Source organism: Platalea leucorodia (genome assembly GCF_965183815.1).
Source record: "Platalea leucorodia genome assembly, chromosome: 5".
Taxonomy (NCBI): domain Eukaryota; kingdom Metazoa; phylum Chordata; class Aves; order Pelecaniformes; family Threskiornithidae; genus Platalea; species Platalea leucorodia.
The window spans coordinates 63,809,328-63,835,175 of record NC_138827.1 but is presented as its reverse complement, the minus strand read 5'-3'; the positions used below and the strand labels follow the sequence as shown (position 1 = coordinate 63,835,175).

Sequence of the window (25,848 nt, the reverse complement as noted above, 5' to 3'; positions counted from 1 at the left end):
AAAGAAAAATGAATCCCCATGCAAAGAAATATTAACCAAGTCAGAATGTTTCAACCTTGCTGGGTTATTCAATAAAGCCATTTTCGGTGAAAAGCTGCTGATGCAGACAAAGAGAGAATGCAGTTAGCCTAGAGCAGGACCTTCTCCAGAAAGACAATTTTTTACCTGTTTTAGGTTTGTCTCGCATCGGCGTCATGTACCCATCCTCATCCAGCTCTCCCCGGATGACCCGCTCGGGTATGAAGACTGTGGGATCAGCGCTGTACCTCTGGGTGCTGCTGTCCTCTTTTGCCAGGGTCGCCACTTGTTTTCGTAGTGTGCCATTACAGCAAGTATCTTCAAAGATCTCTGCTGTGGCCCCTTGAGCAACTGGGGCTTCTGTTATTATGCAGCCAGGAGCTCTGTACGGCATCGGCACTTCTGCAGCATAGCCACCATCTCTGTACACAAACTGGTTCTATTGAAAAAGAAAAGGCAGCATGAGAAAGGAGGCTCCGAAGGGAGAGAAGATTCAAAAGCAAGTCATCTCTGCGGCTCCTGTGCCTTTCCTGCCACGCTTGCATTTCACCGGGCAGGTGAAGCCTTGTCCATCCTGCAAACTACTGCATTTCCAGCGCTGCGGGATCGGCAGCAGCACAGGCTCTGTTGTGGACCTGCAAAGCATCCGTCTGCCCGGTGGTGCTGAGCCGGCTTCCCCTTCCAGCGAGGCACCGTCGGTGCAGCGAGGGGAGCAGGGAAGCGAGCTGGCTGCTCAGGGCTGGAGATGGAGGTAGAAATGGGGCAGGAAAACTTGTCTCATACCTAGACATGTGGAGGTTGGATATACACAGCTGCAAGAGGCAAACACAGTATCTCCTCTTCTATTACTCTGGCAATCTCCCCTGATTTCTGAACAAAACCCTTAAACCTCATGTTAGGGAAATCTCCTTCTGCAAAGGGGACTGGGGATAGAGGACATTATCATCTCTGAACTCTTGGGGGGCCTACTTTTAGGGTGTCCTGCAGTGACAACCACACGGTCACCCAAACACTATGTAATTCCACCAGGTAGTGCAGTTCAGGCTGGTGAACTGTGTTTGTATTGGTACCTCGACTCAATGGTTCAACTCAACCTACCATTTTGCTTGTCAGCAAGGGCATGCAAGGAAATTTTGACACCATGACCTATAAATAGGAAGTAAAAACGTACAGATTCATCCAAGCCTGTTACCTAAATGCTTGTTCAAGAAAAGTTGGCAGTTGGCAGAATTTTGGGTCTAGGTCCATAGAGCTTGCACACGAATCCAGGCTGAGTGTAGACATCCTGACCATTTGATTGCTTACATACACACTTCATTCACTGTTGGCTTTTGGGCCATTTATGTAGGAAAAAGGGGTTTGAAACAGAAAATACGTAGTGAAGGAAGAAGGAAAACCTAAAGGATGAAGGTTGAATGTGAAATACTTACTCCTGACATAGGGGTGTAGGCAGGAGGAGGGCTGTGTCCAATTTCACTCTAATAGGAAAGAAAAATGGAATGATGGATACGTAATAAGAGGTCACATGAATGAAACAAGTCACATGAGCTGTATGAGCTAATGGAGAGAAACATGCACATCAGTTAGATTTCCTAACTGAATCCAAAATTCAAAGAATTCAATCATGGCAAATGTCTCACCAATGTCAACAAGCTGTGTGCCTCACCAGTCTTAGGGAGGGCTACTGAGTGCCTCTTGCTGGGTAAGGGCAAGTGCCGCGTTACACCTGCTGACAGCTGTATATCCTGCAAATGTCTTGTGCCTAATTTTTGGAAAGGCAGATTGTACAGAAAGAATGACAGACAGTGCATTCAACTTCAGAGGAAATACAGGGCAGGAGAAGGGCAGAAAGCATCTCTCTCCAAGCCAAGGCTTCCTTTCCCAGGGACAATGCAGGAGAGGGGTAGCTGGAAGGGCAGGAGGGTGCAGGACTGTCATTAGACTGTCACAGCTAGCTTAAGTATGACAGGAAAAACAGTCCCTATGCTTTGGTAAACCCAAATAGCACAGCAGCTGCTGCATTTCAAGACTCCAACGTGCCACGGTCCTGCTCTCAACACATACCACCCTTCTAATGTTACCTCTGTATCACAGGCTAAGGCGTTTTAGCGAGGAGTCTAGAGGCTGTACATCAAAGTATCCATACAGAGATCTTCATTTTGACATTGGTTTCTGGACTGTCTTACGCTGCCCTGTGGACCCTGAACTGTTGTAACATCACCGGCACAGCAGCTGCATTTATACTTACTACTGCTACTCAAAACTGGCCTGTTTTTCATTGAGGAAATGCTGATTTTTGGAGGAAAATAAAAATAAAACAAAGAACCCTTTATTTTTTGTTTTTCTACTGCCAAAATGTTAGTTTTGAGACTACAAGTTCAGTTCTTCACAATGACTTTGCTTCCCATTTTGTTTCAAAAACTTTATTGTCTTTCCCTTATCTCCTAGTCGGGGGAAAGAAGAAGTCAAGATTTGAAAAAAGAAGGTTTAAACTCGAGATAAATTAGCAGGAAAAACCCACTGCCTCAGGAAAGAAGTCTAACCACCCTGGGAACACTTCACTTTAGAAGACATCTCACTCATCAAAATCTGTTTCAAAAACTTATCCACACCAAGAAACATAGCAAAACTAAAAGACAAGACATCATGCATCCTCACATAGTAAGGACTGGATGTACTACAGTCAATCTTTCCCTTACAAACTTCTTGCCAAAACATCAGGATGGAGATGATGGTCACTGTCAAATATCTTACTTTATAAAGGAACGTTTTGTGTTTAAGCAAAATACCTGCATCAGGAAAAATCTTAAAGACAAACAAACTTTTTTTAAATGCATGCTGCCTGTCTGAAGACCCTTTTCTGGTGATCAAAAATATGCCCATTTCCTTCTATTTGAAATATCCCTGCGGCCATTTGTTACTCAGATCTAACACCTTGTGTTTGAGGTGTAAATGTGGTGATGAGCCATAGTTAGCGATACACTTTTCTCCATCCCCATGAAAATTCATCCATATTTAGCCAAGTTATGACCTAAAAAAGCCTCCAGGTTGCAAATTACAAAAGTGCAGGAAAACCTTTGTTAGCTGAATTGTCTGTCTGCACCATCCATTAGCAAGGCTTGCGCAGGACTCCGTGGTTGTTTTTCCCCAGGGAAACTAGGTGCTGGAAGGAAACACAGGAGAGGATCTATCCCGTGGTCTCAGTGACCCCCCTGCCAGTGTGGGGGGGAGGAGGAGGAAACAGCAGTCTGAGCAGACTGCAAAGGAGCCGAGAGGCTTGCAAGGAAAGTGGTGCTGGAGGAGCTGGCAGCAGGGATGGTCAGGAGCCAGGGAAAGGTGGCTTGCAAAGGAACAGAGGACAATGGCAAATGAGAGAGACTGTGAGGTGCAGGGAGGGAGAAAGGGCTGGCATGTGACGGCAGGCTGACTAGGAAGGGAGAGACGGTAGTAAGACCTAAATGTGACAGGAGGCACAAGGACAAAAGATAGTCTGAAGGCACTGAAACAGCAGCTTCTCTAGAGGCTGGAGCTGAACTTGAATCTCCTCTGCTGTCAACAAATTGCTCTCGAATCAAATGGCCAAATGCAGGTCTGGTTCAGCTGGTGCAGAGGGACTCAAGCAGCCGCTGGTCCACCGGTAGCACAAGTGGCAGAGCTCTGCCTTGTGCAGCCAGCGGGAGCTCGGAGGGCTCTGTGCATGGGTAATAGGGCTGAGGGAGGAGGGGCTGAGACACCACTGAAGTCTAGGCCAACCATGCATTTGCCAAAGACCTCATTATGTTTGAAAAGCAGAGCTTAAATTTAAGCCCTAGGCCTGGGAGCAGCTTTGGCATCTCTGACCCAGCTGTGGCTGCTGACAGCCGGAGAAGCGAGGATGATGCCAACTGCAAAGAAAGTGCCGTCTAAGGCAGTACAGAAAGAGATGGCAGAGGGCTTGGCTGGATCAGCCTGGTAACTTCACTGCTGCCCCATCTGCATGTGGCCTCTCTCTTATACAAGACAAGTGTACTCGTATCCAGAAGAAAAACAGCCAACAAAGGTTCACAAGCAGGGAAGGAAAAACCAAAGTCAGCAGTTGCCTGGCTGAGATGATCACACTTGAGAGAGAAGATCATAACAGAAGATGGAACAGAAAGCGCTTTACCAGATACCACTTTTTTTTTTTTTTTTAAAGGGAGCAGACATCAAGGTCCTCAATACACATCTGGATACAGACTATGCAGCAAGCTTGTAGCTTGGCAGTCTTCTGCAAGAGGCTTGTTTGGGACAACTAGGAAGGTCCCTTTAAACAGGGAACACCGTGGAAACCAGAGGTGCTCTGACTGTGGAGGTCAGATCCTCTCTGAACCCCCTCACCCTTCTTTTGTACCACAGATTTACTGTCCCCTTGTAATGACATATGGACAGGTTACAAGACAGAATGTGTTAGCCAAATGGACAAAAAACATCCCCCGAGCCTGCCAGATGCTACTTGGAAGTCCTACTGATGGCTATAGGATGTTGCACTGCAGGAGACTTAACCTGCCTTCTCCTTGCCCTCCGATCTCGTATTTACTTGAATTCAGGGAATCTTTCTGTATACTCCAAAAAGATGAAGAAGGAAGGACTGAAGACAGGTAAGTAATAAGCTATGGTCCATGGAGCGTGGTGAAGATTTAGGCAAACTGATGATTACAGGTAGGATCCAGAGAAGAAACACAAAGTGGCGACTACAGAGAGTCAACTGTCTTAACAGTGAGCAATCCAAAGCTCTGCTGGGAATCCTCTACCTCCTTGTAAAGCTCCCCAGCTTCCTTTCCTCCCACCTGCAGGCTGCGAGGCTCCGAAGAGGGGGTTTGCTTCTTTTGGTTTCCAAGCTGGCTACAGCCCTCCAGACTGTACGAGACTGAAAAGAGCTGCAGCAATACTCTGTTAGTATTATAGCCAGGGGAATGGAGTTTGCTGCTGTCCGCTTTTCACAGACACTAAACCAGTGACTGCAACCACTCCTTTTCTATTTGGTACTATACCATGCTATATTACGCACCTTTAATTTACATCTTTCTATTTTCACAGAGGCACTCCCATGAATTTCAACTCGTGGTTCATTGATTCTGGAGGAGTAAGGGGAGAGCTGTCTTGAACTGCTTTTAGTTCACAGCTCACAGTGATCTCTTAAGGGTAACTTAGAAAAGCAAGTCTTTTGTCAACAGGCTTGGCTTCAGTACACAGGGCTATGCTCCTCTCCCAGTAAATGTTTAGATGATTAGCAACTTAAAAAAAATATTGTTCTAGGATGGCCACATTATCTATCCGTGGGCATGCTTTGCTCCACCCTCATCACAAAAGGCTAAACCCACTGTCCTATCTTTAGATCTTCTTGGCTGTGACTCTAACATTTAAATACATACTATGCAACTATAACAACATAATAACAGGCCCTCTTCGAATACCCCTGCCCCAAGATGTCAGGAGAGAACGGACTAACATTAATGCATTTATTGCTATTTTTGCTGACAAGACCCTTCCCAGTTAGTGACCTGCCAACTAAGATCACAGTAATGGTATTTTCTTCATGCTCCCCCTTTAGCTCTGTACTAAACATAGCTGTCTTGCAACACCCTTAACACAGAACCTTACAGCTTGTCTCTTCTCCAAACCACTGGTGTCTGCACACTTTTTAAATTCTTTACTGTTTTTCCCCATGAGTTAATACCCTGTGGCCACTGTTCCAAAAAAAGGAGGCAAAGAAAACAGCTGTGGTGCCAATTAGTGGGGCTGAAAATGTGATATAATTGTTTAAATGTCTTTAAATTGCCTGCTAATTGCCATGTGATGTCATCATTTTGTAGGCTTCCAAGATAAGTACCGAAAGCCCCAGCCAACCCTTACTGGTCAGGACACAAATCACACTATGAGTAGAAAGGTACATTTGGACCTTTCCAAGTAAAACTTAAATAGATTGATTTGTATGTGTAATCCAATTTACTTTGTTTATTTTTTTTTTTGGCTGTTGTTTTTGCATCTTAACAGCTGATGTTCTTTTACTGAGAAGATCTAGGTTTTTGGATTTCTGATCCTGAAATTCTGACCTGAATGATCAAGATCTCTAGCTTGTTCAGATGGACAGAGACTTCAGAGGCTGGTTGCTCAAAGACCTCACTACACAAACCTATTTAAAAAGTCTCAACTTGCATACTAAAAAAAAAAAAAAAAAAAAATTAAATAAATAAATTAACCATCACTCCCTTTTGATAGCGTAATATGCATTATATCCATTAGCTCTGGAGTGCACACATCCGTCAGCATTTAAACTCTAACCATCCTCCAGAAGGAGCCTAGCCTTTTTAACTGCCCATGAGCAGTCCTAACCAGAAATGCCCGAGATTTCATTCTTTATAACACATGATTGAATTTTAGGCACAAACATGACAGCAGGGAGAAAAGATAAAAAACAAGCCAATGTCCCCTAAAGCCTTTTTAGAGGCCCTTTGGTATTAAATACCAGTAACATATCAGCTATTACAACTGCTAACATTTGTGTAAAATGAGCCTTGATAAAAGAGAGGTAAATAACACTTTTGTGAATATTGGCTTGTGTTATTGCTTTCTATTCATTAATTTCATTTTCCAATTCCTTGCTTCTAAAAATCTCCCAAAGGTAAATATCTCCTCCTTTATAGCAGGGACATAATATTTTCTGGCTGCATGTTAAACTGTAATGAAATCAAAGCCTTGTTGGGTCCTGCCGCTCATATTTATGTAGTTGCGTGAATATGCCTCTGCCTTGACTCTTTTCGTTGGAGTCTAGTGTGATGCCTGGAGTATGGCACCAGAGCTGTGTTCCTCCCCCTGCCTGTGCTACAGCTCATCCCACAGCAGCCTTACGGTGGCCACAGCTGCCTTCAAAGCTGCACCACAGCAGATTTCAGGTGGAAGGCACTCAGTGATGTGATGCTGCTGTGGGACAATGGGTGGTACAGAACTATCACCAAATAGAAAATAAAGAAATAGAAAATAAATAAAATTTTATTTTACAGCATGATCCAGTAGCCCCATGCTTTGCTTGCTAGCACAGCCTCACAACAGCACCCTTGCTGCTGCAGAGCTGGTTTTCCTTGTCACCCACCGAGACGTGCACACACATTTGATAAGGCTGCACAATTATTGCTGTTTCTTGTTCTTAAGCAGCCTGCTAAGCTCATGGGACTGAAAGATTTTTCTTTGCTAAAGGCAAGGCCCTGCCAACATCAATGTACACACACACACACACATATGTTTGAACCCACTCTGATACTGCTCCTATCCACATGAAAACCCAATTCCCTTTCCCTCTCTTTCTGCTCTCGTACACAAAAAGCACCAAACCATAAAGCAGGAGTATAACACTCCCACCTTCTCACTGGGATGCTCCTCACACGTCCTGTTCAGGGGTGTCTCATGGTCCATGCTTCGACAGCTCAGTGATTATCTGTTTTGATCAAGCTCTGCAACACTTCTTTGGACCAGTTCAGTCCTGGGCTGTGTGCCCCCAGAAATAACCCACTTTCCTCCTTCCCCTAGATACTGTTTACTTGATTTGAAACCAAGTCAGCATCCAGGCTCGAGTCACCAAACCGCACCCTCCTAACATACCAGGCTGAGCAGATCTTGCTGCATGCACCAAGATTTCAGCAGTTCTCTAGGAAGAACAGCTAATTTATGCGAGTGGATCTGAATAATACGTTTGGGATGCTCTGCTGGGGCTGCAGACAGAGCACACAACACAGAGCTGTCCCACCAGCCCCGAGCAAACTCCAGCTACATTTCAAGGGAGCAGCCTGGTATTTACAACTGATCTGAACTGAAATTCAAATAGGAAAGACCACCCCAGGAGAGCAGCCACCTCTGCTCAGGAGCAGTCCTGCTTCCCTCTGACCACAGAGCTAACAGCTTACTCTGCCCTGCTTCAGAGAGCCCACAGCAAACATGTCTGAGATGAAAATCAAAGGAAAGAAAGAACATGTACCACGAGATTGCTGTATAATGTTAAATAGAAATGAAGTGCTGTTTGTATAGTAATAGCTAGAGGCCTTTGCAGACCTCTGGAGATTTCTGGTCCAAGGCCTTGCTCAGAGCAGGCCCATATGTAAAAAGAAAGGATTAGAGGCCCTCCTGGGCTGTTACAGTTAAAGCATGTCTGTCCCCACAGCTTGCAGCACCTGACACAAGTCTGGCATTCCACATGCTCTCTCTTCTGTTCAGCCTGGGCTCCTGACCCTACTTAAGAAAACTCCGTCCCCCACTAGGCACTTTTCTCTAGGACTATAAAGAAAAGTTCCCATTAGCATCACTGCCAAGCATCATGGCTCAGCACTTGGTATGGGTCATTGCTGGCACCTTGCATCATTTCAGCACACAGAAAAACAATCACAGTATACTGGAGATGTACATCCTCTGGAACTGGTTTGGGATATGTGTGTCTCTTATATCACCTATTTCAGGCACGCAAACAGCAATGTGGCCCACCTGAGTTAATGTAGCAAGACAGGACATACATTTTTCTGCTGAGAGGAAAGGGGAGCCTATTGTTCAACAACAAAAATAAAAGGTAGGAATAACATACACAGGTGGTGGGCAGTAGCCGTGCAACAATTTACAATGCCGTTAGTTCAATGGCCATAAAGTTCCATTAGGGATCAATGAATCTTTATTGGAAATGATGAAGTCCCAGTCCCTTTTCCAGCATTACCCTTTCTCAGAATGTGTGTAAACATTTTAACTTGAATGTTGATACACAAGTACAGGAAAGAATGTAAGCATCATCATGTGTTAGCTAGAGTGTTTGCTCCAGTCTCTGATGACTGCTTCTTCCACAATCAAGACTCAAAACATCCAGTTTAGAGTAGTAAGGGAAAAAAACAAACAGAAGAAACAAGGAATAAGTCTTTTCTGCATGCAAGTTTTTTCTGCACATAAGTTTTTTCTGGTTGCTGTTTGTCAGAAGAGAGGTAAGATTTGCAGGCAGCCTGAGCTCAAATTCAGTTCACATAGGCTGCCTGTATCGTCTGGATGTGCCAGATCATGTCCTGGCAGGAGGGCGGGTTTAAGACATCCCTGAACTTGTTCAGTATCAGTATGGATGTTTCACCGGTGACCTGGGTTCAGGTCAGTACTGACTTACTTCGTAGCTTCAGATGAGTCATTTAAACTTTCTCTTGCACAATTTTCTCTCCTAACAGACAACTGTTTTCAGGTTTATAAACTCTTTTAGAGCGGTCCATACGCAGTGGGATGCCCAAATCTGAATACAGCCTTCTAGGTGCAATTGGACTGTGAAGAGTAAATGGCATATATCACAAACAAAACATGCCTAACAGTCTTGTCTTAGTGGTACAGGAAACAACGTACCTAGATATTGCACAGAATATTTCCCGTGCTGTTACTGGAAAATACCAGACATACGCTATATATTTTCAGTCTAACACTTCACCAAGTAGAGGAGTCAAAGATTACAAGAAGACCAATGAAAATAACCTGTTAAGCGATACACGATGTGGCCACAAAACTCAGTATCCAGGCACACTGACAGGGAAACATAGGTGAAATGCTTTTCCATAGACCCATCTCCTATACCCGGGCTGGGAATAAAAGCATTCTCCTGCTGTATGGCATCAAAAACTCTCCCTGGAAACCCCCCTGTCCTCCAGACCTTGGAAACCTTCCTCCTTCCAACTTCAGAATGGCTGACCAACAGACTTCAGCTGGCACAATATGTAATGTGATCTAAGCATGACACAAGAATGAAGATGCAAGAATTCCTTTTCCCTATTATTTTGTATTAACGCACCACAAGTGTCAAACAGGCAGGAGAGCAGGAAGAGAGACAGCTTGCATGTGTCTATCTTTCCCTTTCAATCTCTTTTACGCCCATATCATTCCTGTCACCCATGACTAGCTTTCTGTCACTCCTTTTTTAATACGCTCTCCAAGACGTTTTACAGTAAATGGCACCTTCTAACACTGGGCTGATTCCCCACAGTTTGGAAGAGACCAGATACCGTTTCCTAGCTACTCTAACAATTCGCCGGGGGAGAGAAGGGTCAAGGCACCGCTCCTGCTCATATGCTGTAGCATCTGTCCAAAACACAGGAGCAGCAGCAGCTCCTTTTCTGTACAAACCTCGAGCTTCAAATCCCAAAACAGGGAAAGGATGGGGAATGGGACCAAAACCACAACACGGTCATCATTTGTGATTGCGACATGGCAGACGAAAAAAAAAGCACAAAAGAAAGTTGATGAGCAACACTCGGAGCAGCAGCCCCCTCCTATGCCGCACGCTGCATTGCCATCTTCCCCAGTCTGTTTTATACAGTAATCAAAGGATATTCTGAGCCTCTCAAAATGCCATCAACCCTCATTGAGAATGAAATAGAGCACATCTCCACTGAAGCCTTTACAGCAGTAATCATTACAGCATGCTGGCCTGAACAGGGAGCTCTTACAGACAAAGATGGGTTTTAAAAATAAAATAAAAAAGCCTTCCTAAAATCTGAATAGAAACTTGATGATAATCTCCCAATTTTATTATGCAAGGGGGAAAAGAAACCCGTAATTGTGCACTCTTGGTCTCTTATAGCAAAGAATAGGCTTCTTGATGAAATGCTGAGTTGATTTAGAGCAGGGCTGAGGTTCTGGTGGCAATAATACGCTAAAAGAGATAACCATCCAGCTGATTTGGATAAAATAATCATCTTTTTAACGTTCTAAATCTAAACTTCATCTGTGCCTCCTCCCACTTCTCCCCACCACATCTTTTGGAGAGTCTTTTTATAGCTTTGAGAATTTTTTTTCCCTCCCCTACCACGGCATTTAACAAGAATGACAGACTTTTTACTCTGGCTAACAAAGGCACTTTAGGCTGTGCTGGCATTTATCCCCATTGCACGTATGTTTAGAAAGTGCAGTATTTGGCACAGGATGCTCCAGAGTCCCCCTGCCACCTCACGCTCGAAGCATTATCACAGGCGTCCCACTGCCACGGGACACTGGGGACGGCACTCTCTGGCTCGTGAGCCCCAACCGTCGCGGGCAGACAGGTGTTTAAATGACAACTCCTTGGAGCCCTGCCAGGTGCATTTCCAAATCACGGCCCCTTGTATTTTCAGGTGCTTTTATTATTTCAAGAAAATCACAAATATGATTCCTCAGAAACGGATATTTTTCACTAACAATTTCTGCTTCAAATCTAGTCACAGAAAGAAAATTTTCTCCCAGCTCTCGTAATTATTTCCTGACTCTTAGTCCACTTTTCCATCTACTGAATTATGTAGAGTTGTTTAGCTTGCTGTTTTCCAAGAATGCCTCATCAGTGCACTGTAGAAATATTTATTACTTACTCTCTTTATATCTATTGACTTTTTTTCTTTTCAGGAGAGAAAAGAAAATGGATCAGCTGTGAGCTCTCTTGACTGTTAACACAGCCAGCAGCTATTCATGGATTAAGCAGATGCTGCCTGATTTTAAACCAGTTTATATTAAAGCTCAATAAATTTACATGTCATGCATCAAGGTTTGAAGCAATATACAGCTACAGACTCTTCCACCGATACCACTGAGCATTAACGCGCAGCAGGTCTCACCAGGAAGTACTGTGAGCTGATGATTTGTAATTAAATATATATTAAATCTGTAGAAACTGAAGTGTCATCCAACATTTTCAGAAAGTCTGACTCTAAATCTATATGCCTGAATCAGGAGCCTGAATGTGACAGAAAACAGCTAGCACATTAAAAAAATTCCTGTTTTAAAGCACTTGACCTGCAAAACCATGAGGCAATTTGACAAGTTGGTCCTGATAATCTGTTCAGACCGAGAAGGGCTTACTTCTTGAGAAACACCACCGATTTCAGCTGGCCTGGCTGCAAAGCAAGAGACTAATTGCCATAAAGCACTTTCAAAGAATTTTCTGTGAAGAGCCAGGCATCATTTATTCTGTTTGAGTCCTCCATATGAATTTTCTTCCTTTTTCCTCTGGCAAACTTAGCACATTTTAAAATGGTATTTAAATACTCATATTCTAAATATACATATTTTGTGAGAAGCTTTCCTTTTTCATGTAAATTATTAAGACTGAAATAATTTTCATCTAATGTATTTTACAGTGTGTTTTTGCATGTTTATTCTTCCTACTTCATTCACCCTGAGTAATGAAATTAGGCTGACTAGTATCAGTCTGGGTTCACCTCCTGCTTTGTCCTGGACAAAGATGGCCTTGTGCTATCTACACTTCCAACAAAGACTAGAAATGGACACAGAAGAATTTCCCAGAATTAAAAAGTTACAGTAGGTAAAATATTTGTGATGGTCAACACACCATCAAAACACTAACAGCTACTGAGAACTGCTTAATGTAAAAGGCAGAGCAGAACAGAAAGGAGCCTCCTACCACCAGGACATCATTAAAACTTAGGGAAGCAGAAAATGGGAATTTGAGATCTTGAAAGAGAGCTTGGTGGGACTTCCAAAATTACTCTGAAGGTTTGATGGCAGCAGCTGCAGTATCCGCTACACTTGTTGCCTAGACCCTACTAGGAAAATACACAAAATGTAGTATTTAATAAAAGACACATTCATACAAACTTCCCTAGCTAATCAAGCAGTTTTTCAAGAAGCAAGAGAGCTAACATAGAGATAGTGTCAGTGTAATCTTCTGAAATATTATGAAACCCTTTGATACAATGTCTAGTTAATTTACAAGTTCATCTGTTCTGGCATTGGAGATTTCATTGCAACACTTGCATAAGGAAGCAACAGAGTCTAGTAGAAAGGCAAAAAAATGACTACTAAGATTTTCAGAAAGTTTTTGATCACCTCTTAAGGAGAAGGAATTAAAGAAATTGGATAGAAATAAATTAAAAAATCCACAACCTGACAGACTGCAGTAATAAGCATCAAATTTAAGGAAAGACTTGGTCATATTATTTTGGGGTAGATATTGCAGAAGCAAAGGGCTGGCAAACACCACAAATAAACCAAATAAAAAGAAGGCATCGCTGTTGTCCTTCTTTAACAACAAACACATACAAATGGTACTATTCTACTCAGCCCCTTAAGCACAAGAGATTTCTGATAACTGGCAGCTCCTTAATCTAGCACAAAAAAGGGTGCGTGGCAGACAGTAATAGGATCCAAACCCTGCTAAAGAGTCAGCATTAACTTCCCAGTAAGACTTTTCTACACTGTGATGTATTTTCCATCCCACCTGATACAATCAAGACAATCTTTCTAAAAGACAAACTCCACCTCAAACAGAATTTCTGCACTTGATGCAGAAATTAAGAGACAAGAGACTCTGGCCTATCGTATGCCAGAAGGTTAGACAAAATGATTGCAATGGCCCCATCTAGCCTTGATATCTCTTCACACAAATTATCTATTGACTTTAGGATGAAGTAGTTTTACTGCCATCAGCCCCACATGGTCAGGACACACCTGGAAAAATAACTAGCTTGAAAGCTTGGGCAGAAACAGTTAACTGCCTTTTCTTACAGAAAAAGAAATGGGGACCAGGAAGGCACCGATTGCTACTAAAGCCCCGGACACACGGAGAATCATGGACAAATCACAACTCCCCCCTGCTGCCTTCTTTGCCAAGAGGAAAGGATGCTATAACCAACTGCTAGCTCTCCCCACCTGCAATGACAGTACCTCTCATACTAGCTCAGCTGTGCTGACACACTGGGAAGTGCCCCTCCAAATTCTGACTGCTCTCCAAAATCCCTCCTTCCAGCTGTAACTGAAGACGGCGGTGCTTACCGTCCCCCACCTTCCAAGTCTGCTGCATTTCACTATGTAAAGGAGGTCGTATTAGACCTCAGATCTAATCTTCTACCACTGGAGCACTGCAAATGCCTAAGAAATTCAGCCGTGTTACTTAAAAATCTAATAAAAGTCACTTAATTCTGGCAGCGATCCCACTGAGTGAATAGTTCCTATTGTGCCTGATAAGCTTTGGAAGAAAAGATGCCATATGCCATACTGATGTGAAACACATCTGAAAATCACTAACAACCATCTCCTTTGTAATCTTGTGATTTGAAAATGGTTACCTTTCAAATTTAGAAATCAGAACAAATAAATCATAAAGCTAACTTCTTGCCTGGTTTCCCTCTGGAATAATCTTTTTATATGCAGACATATACAGATGTTCAGCCATGAAACACTACCAGACCTAATAGTGCACCAGGACTGCTGCAATGGCGTAACAGACGCTACTCAGGGAACTGAAAACTGGCTTTTGGTGTACCAGAGTCTGCTTTAGCCAAGCAGAATAGTCTCCCTGGACATATGAATTAGACATCTCTGAGAAAAATAGCTTGATATTTAATTGCAAGGTTGGCAGGTGCTTCCATGATATATAGCGTATGGAATAAAATTACAGGGACAGTTATTAGTGAGTGATAAACAGTATAGACAGTTTTCAGAAGGAATTAGCCAAGGATTTAGAGCAAAAAGCATCATGGGGTACACAGAGTGCTTTCTGTATTATCTCTGTGCACACAGGACAGTACTCGTTACAAATACCTGAATGAATCATCTAATGGCTGTGAATGTAGGACACTTGAGCAGTAGCTGGGGTCCTGTGCTCATGGAAACACTGCCGAGGATTCAGCTTATCTCTCAGAAGCACAGAGCTTCTAAAACTCTGTATTTCTAGAATATCTCTAGACAACGGAAAATAAAAGCTAGAAAAAAGCCGAAGAGCTGAAATTGCAACTGAAGAGTTTCAGATGCAATGAAAGAATTCAATTTAGCTTAGGATGCTAATTGTTATTTAAAAGCTGCATTAGTCTCAGGCTAGACTCCATAACAGTGGGCACCGTTATGGGCTAGAGCGTGTGCAGACTTCTGCTCCTGGCCGTACAGGGCCCAAAGACGTGCTAGTATGATGCCAGCGTGGGTGTGATGGAAATGCTGAAGCTGTGTCTGAGCCTCGCAGCTTCATAAATCTCAGTAATCCCTGGAGGAAGAAGGATGTGACACTTCCTGGGGAGCTGGAAACTCCCCAGAAGGCTTCCCTCTTTCCAGTCTTCTTTCCATGGGCTGCAGGTCTCTGCTATTAATTCATATCCAAATAGCTTTTTTCTTCACAGGGGAGGGAGAAGGCAGGCAGCGTTTTATGCAAACCTCATCCAGTGGTGCCTCTCCCACGCAACAAGCTGCAAGGATCTAGGACCGAGATCACCCTAGAGAAACTTCAGAGCTTTCCTTAGGAAGTAAATGCTCTTGCTCTTCCTTAATTCCTTGACTTCAAAGCCTAAGTGTGAGGAGGCTCACGATCTCCCTGCTTTCTTCCTGCAAACTTTTGTCCCCAGTAGAGCTGCGCTGCTGGAACATTCAACTAAAGCTGTCAGCACAACATGCCCAGAGAAGGAGCACAATACTCTGCCATCACATAACCAACTCTTTCTTCACTAAAACTACCATCAGAACAACTAAGACGGGAAATACAGTATCTTTCATACTTCTGATCTCCGAAAATGACATGAAGATCATGTAGCTCTTGTCTGTGTGTTTTACTTCACCAAATTGCCTGGCAATCTCCCCATAAAATTTAATTTGCCAGACACAGTGAACACAAACTACCTAAGCTATATCAATTCATTTGGCATCTATGGCTGTAGCAGCACCACAATGAGTTTGTGTAATATTAATATTCACTACACCAAACAAGCATAAATCAAGAACTATCCAAAGGAAACACAAAGACAGAATCAGACAACCGCAGATAGAGAGCTCTGACAGCATTTCAATTCTGTGTGATTCTTGTAGCTGACATCCATCTGCACTGAACTATGCACAGCAGATGCACTATTACCTTAAAGGAGCTACTGTGTATTTTGTTTTAAATCAACACAAACCTTCACTGGAAGAATAGTTAATGTCCCAAGAACCTGAGTGCTTCAGAAAAACAACAGACAAGTATGTAGTTTTCTGCACAGAGAGAAAACAAATGTACTACATCCAGAAAAAAACCTCTCTGCAGAGGAAACGAGGAATGCTAATATGCGATGGGGCTTTCAACTTGGCCCCAAGCCCCTCCAGCAATAAGGTGCTGTGGTCTTCCTGCAATCTAGATGTACTCACTTATATGACAGTGAGTCATAGGAGATGCAGAATTGTTAGCAAAGCTGAGATTGAAGCTAATCTGAGACACTGGACAAGCATCAAAATTCTACCGATAATCCTGTTATGGGACAGGAGTCAGTCTCCAATGATACGAGCAAGTGCTATTATAAATCAGCTGGTTGCCCAATGGCAACTTCTTTGCTCATCTCTTCTTTTGGCCTTAAAAATGACCCCTCCATAAAGAGGCTCCTACAATAAAGAAAAACACTATAAAGATGGAAAGGGTGCAAAAATACAGAGCTGGGTGCAAGCTTTCTGTCCCCCCGCTGCCTTCTCCGAGGTTTCCTGGGTCAGAAAACTTGACTCAGAATCTGAAAAATTTTGACAAAGGGTAATTACAGATTTGTTTAAGTATTAGATTGTTGTATGATGCCAGAGAAAAATTCCCAGCAGTAGGAGTTACTGAAAGAAGTATACAGTCTTGCTACTGTCATTAAATTGAATTGCAAAGCAAAGCTCCCACTGACTTCAGTGGCACAAAATCACAGTCTCAAACCAAGATGGGAAATTGTGAGCTGCGGAGAGGAGATTTCACATCAAGAATGCGATGGAGCCTCTGTGTGGCAAAAAATAAAGGCATGGGGTCTCTTTCTGCAGCTCTAGTGACTTCAAGGGGATGACGTGTGCAAGCAGCTGCAACAGTGTGGTTTAAAGATGGGCAAAGGCTGTGAGAAAGTTACTTGAATTGTCATTTAATAATAATAATAATAAATGCCTGTGTTTGCTTTCTGTGAATATCCCAGTGAGCATGTTGGCTGCCCAAACAGCACTTTTTAAATAACTCTTCCAGAATATTTACTCTAGGATTTTTGTTGGAATTAATTCTCAGAACTCCAGTGGACTCCTCTGCTCAGCTGGCACTAAAGACAGAGGGCAAAAGGAATTGTTGAAAAGGCAAGTACATTTTCCTACTAATCCTTTCTCCTTTAAATGTGCCTCAGTGTTTCCAGCAAATATGGGAGATGAATACAGCAAACCTTATGGGTCTGACTCTGTTCTCTCAACCCTACGTTGGTGTAAATGGTAGCACCCCACTGTGTAAAACTAAGCTACAGTGATTTACATCCCTGTGACAGTGAGCACCTTTCAAAGGTAACTATTGTCATTTCCTTCTTTTCTCAGAAGTTGGCAGTAAAGGAAACAGAACCTCTCCAGAGACAGCTAGGAGTAAAACTGACTTATTTCAGATCAGCATCAACACTAAAAATTAACTCTTGTTGCCATAAAGAGGAAGTTTCTTGCTTATTGCTAAATCATGCATCACCCCCCCTTTCACTGCCTTTCAGTGATGCAGGAGAAATGCTATGTGAATCTAGCTTTGCCAGTGGGACTACAACCCAGCCTCTTCCAAAGACCTCTCTAGTCTCCTTGCCTTTAAAAACAGTAGCAATTTCCTTATGAATTGACTGGATATTATTTACGATCAGATTTTGTCTTCCTTATTCCAGAAAAGTACTGCTTTACTCAGGAGAGGCAGAAGAACTTCATGCAGTGTATGGTCAGAGCACCTTGTTTATACACTCTTAGCTCCTTCGCTTACCTCTTCCCTGCCTCACATGGTGTAATCAGTTTAGACCAGGGTATGAATTTGGAACTACTGCGGCTAAGGACAGATGTCCAAAAGGTTTCTAAAGCATGAGGAATAAACACCAACACTTCAATGAGACTCCACTTAGTATTTAAAATGTGACTTTCCACTAAAAGGACCATGGAGAGAAAACAAACAAACGAACAAACAAATCCTTAATTACTAAATATATCTGATGCTTGTGCAAACGTTCTCACACTAGTAATGCATTTCACCATCTCTTAGTTTTGTGAGAAGGGGTGGCACCTAAACTGTTAAAAGGATGGAGCCAAGCACAGGAACAGGCAGAGGTCAGAGCTGTGGGCAGGGAGCTCAGGAGTGAAAAGGAATTTGGGAAACCTGAACTCAGGTCCCCATCTGCAGCAGGGCTCCTGTGGCACTGAGGCTGAGGCATTTAGGACAGGATCCAACACACCAGAGCTCATGCATCAGGTCTGAGACTTCTCTGAAGCTGTCAGTAGTCAGTGAACAGAGAAAGACACCTCCAGAAAGTAACTTATCCCACTCTAATTGTCCAAGGCAAGCCGCAATAATCACCTACTGGATGTACCCGCTCTTCTCCAATGACACAAAATGAAGTCTAGATGAAGAGTTTAGATTATACCCCTGTCCTTTTGATGGTTAGAGTTATGTGAGCTGAATTCCACCTGAACACTCTCTGTGCCTCAGCTCCCCCTGTAAAATGAATATTTCCTTCCCTGACAGGGATGTTACAAAGATCAACATAGAATCATAGAATCGTTTAGGTTGGAAAAGACCTTTAAGATCAAGTCCAACCGTTAACCTAGCACTGCCAAGCCCACTACTAAACCATGTCCTTAAGCACCACATCTACAAGTCTTTTAAATACCTCCAGGGATGGGGACCACTTCCCTGGGCAGCCTGTTCCAGTGCCTGACTACCCTTTCAGTGAAGAAGTTTTTCCTAATATCCAACCTAAACCTGCCCTGGTGGAACTTGAGGCCATTTCCTCTTGTCCTATCGCTTGTTACATGCTAAAATCTGTGACGTGCTCAGCAAAAATACATGCTTGTGAAGGAGGACCATGAAAGTATCACATACAAACAGGAAAAGGGTCTGGGTCTGAAATCTGGCTCCAGACAAAAAAGCAGCATTATCTATGTATTCCAGCTGCCCTCAGTTGCATCAGTGCCAACCCTGTCAAGACAACAGGATTGCAGGGATGGGAGAATCAGAGCTATGCACTTCCTGGCTATGATGGTACGCAACTAAGAAACAATACTGCTTGACTTCACAAGCCTCAGCTGTGTTTTCAGGACAGGCAGTTCAAGTCAAGCCTTTATTCACTCAAGGCTGAGCTATTAATTTAGAATCCACTGAGGAACAATGAACGGGGAACCCAGTGACAACATTTTTATAGTCACTCTCCTTACAATGAGAGCTTGTAATTCCCAAGGCAACTTTGGCCTGTGTTTGATTAGTGTACTTAAATCTCCACCTGTGCTTTTATAATAACCAGTATTTGCTCTTACCCTGTTGGAATCAATTCTTGTTCTGGAGGTGTAGATGGGAGGAGGGATGTTGAAGGCTTGAGGAACAAGATACTCTTCAGCATCCATCATATCTTCCAGGTCTTCCTCATCGAGAAGGTTTTGGAAGAACTTGCTGTCATTTGGGCTTGGGAGCTTCATACGATCATCTCCCTAAATAGGTTGTATTGAGAGAGGAAAATGGTCAAAAGATGGATTAATTTCCCAAACAGGGAACTTCAGCCTTCTTCATGCCCTAGCAGCCAGGCTGCAGGGACCACGCGTGCTGCTTTGTTTGTTCTAAAGCACCGCATCCACATAATTTGTTTTGATTTTTTTACTGGGAATATGATGACAGAAAGAGAATAACTGCATAAATCAAGCAAAGTCATTTTTTGGCATTCTTGTGATCGAGCTTTTATTCTTTCTTCTCTCTTTTTCCCATACAAGCTCAGTTTCTGACCAAGTTCTGTCAAGGCCTGATATATTGTGTGAAATATCTCAGCTGTTTAGGCTCACAGGGAGAGGAAAAATAACATGGAAACTGCTGTGTCTGGGTGTTTGCTTTATTTTCATTTGCATTTTTAGGGACTTAGAGGCTAAATTTCCCTCTCATCCATATGGAAAGTTCTGTAGAATGTAACAGAGCTGAAAACAATAAAAATCAAATCAGGGAACGACAGCAACAACAATGATATGTATTTTTATTGGAATAGCATCTACAAGCTGGAGAGGCAAATCAGGGCTGCACTTTGCTTTGGTGCCACAGAACATCGCAAAAGGCAGCCCATAGAAATGATGCTAAACTTAACTGCATGGCTAAAGAACGGCCTCCCACTCTGCAAGAATTACTATGCCACATGTGGAATCCAGCAGGCTGTGCTATAGGGTGCATACAGACCGGTTTAAAAGCTCAACAGCAAGCTTGTCATTCTTGATTGCATCTGGGGGGGGAATGGGGAGTCACAATGGCAGAGATACCAGTGCAATGGAGTTACCCTGATTTCTCTTCAAGAAGCACATGGCCAGAATTGTCTGCAAGGATCATTGGAGAAGAAGCCTCACAGGATAAAATACCCACCAGACGATACAACAGGGGAAGGAAGGGCAGAGGAGAGAAAGGGAGGGAAGAGGTATTTGGAATAGGTAAACATGTCCTATCTAACAAAGTAATTTAATCAGACTGTTTTTTCCAGAATCACTTGTATCAGCTGAACTTACGACTTAACACAGTGGGAAATACCGCAAGAGAAGTTCCACATTCAGCACTACAAATCCTCTTGACTAGTATTTTACTTTTCGAATATATTTTACTTCTCAGCTGAAGGAGAGCAGCACACATCCACACTGTGCAATAATATACCATAAGTAGGCTAGCATGTCTACACAGTGAAATGAAACACCATACGGTGAGACCCAAATGCAATCAGGAGACATAAAGTGGCAGTAGCTCTGCTTCTGGAGGCTCTTCAGCTAGGAATTCTTACATCAGTGTGAAGCTAAGGACCAGCTGGATGTACCTCTGCCCTGTACTCCATGATGTGGAGCAGATATAGCATGAGATATAGCATGAGAGTATCATTACCTGGATTAAACTAATTCCATGCTTTGGTCTCTGGTGTTTCAATATCACCTTACTTCTTTTTATTTTTTAATTTTCATTTGAACTCCTCACACACCGGAACCATCTAAGGACTTTACCAAACAGTTGGATGCATTTTCTGTGGCCTGAGTCATGTATGTGATAAACATATATGTTTATATATGTTATATATATAATAATTATATATTATTTATACAATAATTTATATATAAATATATATAGATATATATATTTTTATATATATAATATATAAATATATAATAATTTATATATTTATATAGCGTACACAGCTCCAGCTAGATGTAGTCATCAGATATGGCTATACCGCTCTTGCCCTGCTGCCACAGGGTAGTTTCATGTGATAAATCATGCTGGTGTGGGTCTGTCGCAGGGACTGTGAAGCACTACAGAGCCTACACGGGCTAAGGAGGACACAGAGGGAAGCTCCTCTCTAGCATCAGAGGTACCAATGCGACACAACTCCCTGTCTTCTGAGAAACCTTTATGTTTAGGCTATGAAAAGAAACTTTCTTATGATCTCAGCAGTGCAGGGAAAGAGTGTCTTCAGGATAATCCCCTGAGATTCAGCCTAAGCAATTGTAGAACCAAGCAAGTCCCTGGTCTAAAGTAGATCCACTGTCTACTGACAGACAAATCTTGTCCCCAGTTTCATGAGAGAATGAAAAGTACTGAGCAGCTTGCAAAGCCAGATCTTGAATATGTGCTCATAAATACAAGCTTAGGAAGTGAACTCCAGATTATTTTATTATTATTTTTGAGGTACTGACACTGGCTATTCCACTTCATTCTTGTATAGTACTGTGGTCACTGTTTGCTTTAAGTTCAAGAGCACCTTGAACTTAAAGAGATTCAAAGTAACCCCCTTAACAGTCAGGCTTGGCAGAGAGAATTTTTTTTTCCCCTGATATTGCAGAGTTGCTTACCTGAATTACTAGGTATCTCTGAGGGTCTCGAGCCATTCTAGAGAATTCAGCAGCCAGCTCCTTGAATTTCGGCCGACTGTCAGCATCAATCATCCAGCCTGGGGACAGACGAAAGATATGAAAGAAAACAGTTAATTGTCAAGGGACAAAATCATTCATTTTTTAAAAATGCACAAGTTTGAAGTCCTTGATGTCCTTGACAGCTCTGGCCTAAAGAAAAGTTGCAATAAAGAGCCCAGAAGAATGGAAAGCTAGAACTCTATGATGCATCTAAAATGGAAAACATCTGGTCTTGGCCAGAGAAGACTAGATTCTTCCACACTGAATGGATTTCTTCTTCGTTTGCTCTGAGCTCCTGTTGCCCATCCCCAAAACAGAGACAGCAACAATGCCTTGCAATGTTCTGTGTCTATCTTGCCCATTTAGATGTCAGCTCTGACTGCCTTTTATTATAGGTGTGTCTGACCTCTAATATAATGAATCTGATCTCATCGGAGTCTAGTGGGTTTATTACAAAGTTACTAGTAAATACAATTTCACTTTAACTGACCTACTGTTTCACAGTGACTTAGATTAAAAAGAGCTGTTCAACAGATACACCGTATGACTGCCCTCGCATCTGCCTTTCAGGTAATTCTGCAGTCACATGTTTGCGTCATCAACACAGACCTCACACAAGGCATTAGATGCTATTTTAATTGAGTAAGGGTGAATCTTTTGTCCTTCACTGCCCAAGAAACATACATTAGGAACAACACTTCTCAATCCCCACTAATGCTTTCTGCAAAACAAGCAACTAGTATAGGCAGTCACCACCAACAACTAGTTTATCTCAGCGTCAGCTTTTTCTAATGGAAGATCCTATCAGCAGCTTCCCAAGAACATGTTCTCATTTGCCAGGGAGGCTAAACGAAGCAGTCCTTATCTTCGTGCTGTTTAACTGAAGAAGCGACCAACACAAGAAAAACAAAGCTACTATAGCTTATAAAGAATTCCACACAAACATTACAGGACTAGGTCTGTACATCTAGCTGTAACTTTTCATCTTCCAGAATACCCCATCTACTAGAACTGCCTTTTGTCCACTGAGATTCACCTCAAACTCATTAGAAATCCTGTCAGATGGAACATTTTTGCACTCAACAAACATGAACCCTTTGCAGTATTTCAGACAATTTCCATACCTGCATGCACAGCAGAACTGTTTTCAGAAGATACGTTATTTACCTCTTCTAGTTTTATTTTCTTTCTTTCAGTGTTTTTGTGTACAAAGCAAAAGGGAAAGGACTATATAAGATGGATGAGATGTCTGTATGTTAATCTCACTTAAATTAAGTCAGAAACACCAGAGAGATGTTCCTAATTCTTTTTAAATTAGAAGCATAGCCTTGGAGGATACTGTCAGTAGTGTGGGTATCTTGGAGATAAAAGGGTAGGAAGAAACCATGAGCAGACTGTTTTCCTTTTTTGCTAAAGTAAAAACATTCATAAATTATTGTACTGGACTAAGAATGATAAAAAAATTATCTTCTCTGTAGCATTTCTTGTATTAATTTAATTTTACTTTTTATTATTACTATTGCAATCATCATTCCTGTTACTAACAATAAAACATTCATGCTTTCTTTCCTCAATATTTGGAACAAGCATTTCTCCTCGCAACCTTCACTGGCTGGGTATCCATGTACCATAATTATGTTTAATACTATCTTTTTTAACATCAAGATCGATTGTCATGGAAATGACAAGGGTTTACAATAACAATCATACAATTTTGACTTCACAGCAAGAATACGAGATACCATCTGACAGTAATAAGAAGCTGAGCTAACTCAGCCCTTCACAGCTAAATTCGTATCTTTTGCAATTGCAAAAAAATGTGCATGCAGTATTTAAATGGAATTTACAGTATCTTAGGAAGCTTTTGTTTTGAAGCAGCCTGCCCTATTACAGCACTGTCAGAACTATAGATGCAAATGTTCTAAAACAATGTCCCTCTTGCACTGAGCATAAGGATATTAAAAGCGGCAATTACTTACACTTCACCATCACCATATAAACATCAATAGTGCAGATTGGAGGTTGGGGCAATCGCTCTCCCTTCTCCAAGAGGTCGGGGATCTCTCGAGTTGGGATTCCATCGTACGGCTTCCCACCAAACGTCATAAGCTCCCAGATAGTAACTCCTAGACAGAAAAAAAGAGCGTTAATATTTGAGGTCACATCACTCAGATTCCTCCACAATTTCTTACAGTGCAGTATTCTGGCCCAGTTCTGGAGTGCAATCTCTTCTTCATTACCAGTGTCTGTAAAAACACTGAAGTTTAGTCTGCCATTTAAAAAGCTCCAGAAAATGGTGAAACAGCACTTTGTGTTAATCTTCAAAAGCAACTTCCCTCAGTTTTATTGGTGTAAGCAGCATGATAGATCTGAGGCACAAGAGAAAGGTCTAAGACAAATAAATGGTGGTAAAGTAAATGGATGCAATAATAAAAGAATGCATCACACTCTTTTATCATATCAAGAGGGAAAATGAATGGCTGATGTACTCTATTATTTTAAGGGGAAAACCTAGTTCCCTAACTTAGAGCATCAATTTGCCACAAAGGTACAGCACTGAGTAACATTATGTCATTGTCTTTGCCTTGTAAGTCATTCACAGCCACTTGTATTATTTTTTTCCTTAAATCACCTTATGGATTTGAGTTATGATAGTGCTGTGCTTCAAAACCAAGATTCTCTTTTTGAATAGCCATAGGATTTGTTTTGGCATCAGAGCTGGAAATAAAGATCATATATCATAAGTAACAGAATTCATCCCCCAACAAAATCTTAAATATTGAAACTGCTGCTCTCACACCAGTTTAACTTTTATTTTTATTGCAAAGGTAATTTTAAACATGCCTCCAGATCAGTAACCATATTTTGCCAGCTGTCATGCTAATGTGAAAGGTGATGGGCAAACCTGCCATAGGTATAAAACACATATTTATTTCACCCTCATTCACCTCTTTGCTGATGTTCAATAACTATAACTTGCCAATTGTTTTTGGTCTCATCTCTTGTCCTTTCTGATTATAGATATTCTGGGCTTCCTGCATTTAAAATGAATTTCATAAACGGAGGCATATTTTTCCCTATGTGATATGGGGTATACAGAATTTGAGGAGAAAGAGCAGCTTTACATGATCGATTTAACTTTCATATGTTTTTCTCAGCTGAATAGAAGAGGGCAGCTAACCAGTCACAGCAAACAGTGTCTTTTGCTGCTACCCACAGGTAAAAGTGAGTAATGAATAGAATCGTACACCTTTTTGTTTCAAAATGATATGGCAACAAGAAATGCAAATAGGAGTCCATAGCCCTAGATACTGCTGAAAAATTCCACTTACAAAGGTAAACATGATTTTATTAGTAATAGCTATACTAGATAAACAGGCAGACAGCTCAGCAGATGTGGCACAATAGCTTGTCTGAATAACAGAATTAACAATAGTAAATGAACATCTCATTTCTCAAATACGACTTTTTTTTGGTGTGTGTGTGGGGGGGGCCCACACGAGCTGACCTGTCTAACCAATTCCTAAGTTGTCTGCGAAATTAAATGGATGCTTGTTTTAGTTAGCTTGGAGAACTCGTCTCTTTCTCTTCTTTCTCTTGCTGTATTTGCTCTGTATTATGACAAATTCCCTTTTATCTGACTGTAGGTACAGAAAGTCCCATAAGCCTGAAAATGTTTTTTGACATTCATGGCTTTTAGAGTTAAGATTTTCAAAGGACTGCTGAAAATTATGACCTGCAGCTGTATTCTTATGAATCTGTGGCTCAGCTGAAAGAGGCCTTGTTCTGTCATAATAATCAGCCAAACTGCTACCAGCCCAGACCTTACGGCAGTCATCCCAGCAGGGACATCATGATAATATATTTTAGTGAGCAGGGAAGTAACGTAGGAGACAAGTAACAATTGCTGTTTAGAGTTACATATTAAAAAATGAAAAGACAAGAAAAAGAAAAAAGGGAAGAACAAAAACCACTGGAATTAACTCCTTTAGGAAA

General features: G+C 42.0%; 1 protein-coding gene across 1 annotated transcript in view; it reads right to left on the bottom strand.

Moving 5' to 3' along the window:
* The window catches only part of ERBB4 (erb-b2 receptor tyrosine kinase 4), a gene marked incomplete at both ends in the record, with an annotated part of 639,842 nt that overhangs the window by 2,797 nt on the left and 611,197 nt on the right, over positions 1-25,848 (bottom strand). The window contains 4 exons of the mRNA XM_082312566.1: positions 166-457; positions 19,249-19,419; positions 21,793-21,890; positions 23,832-23,978. Coding sequence (XP_082168692.1) covers positions 166-457; positions 19,249-19,419; positions 21,793-21,890; positions 23,832-23,978 — 708 coding nt within the window. The remainder of the gene's footprint in view (positions 1-165; positions 458-19,248; positions 19,420-21,792; positions 21,891-23,831; positions 23,979-25,848) is intronic.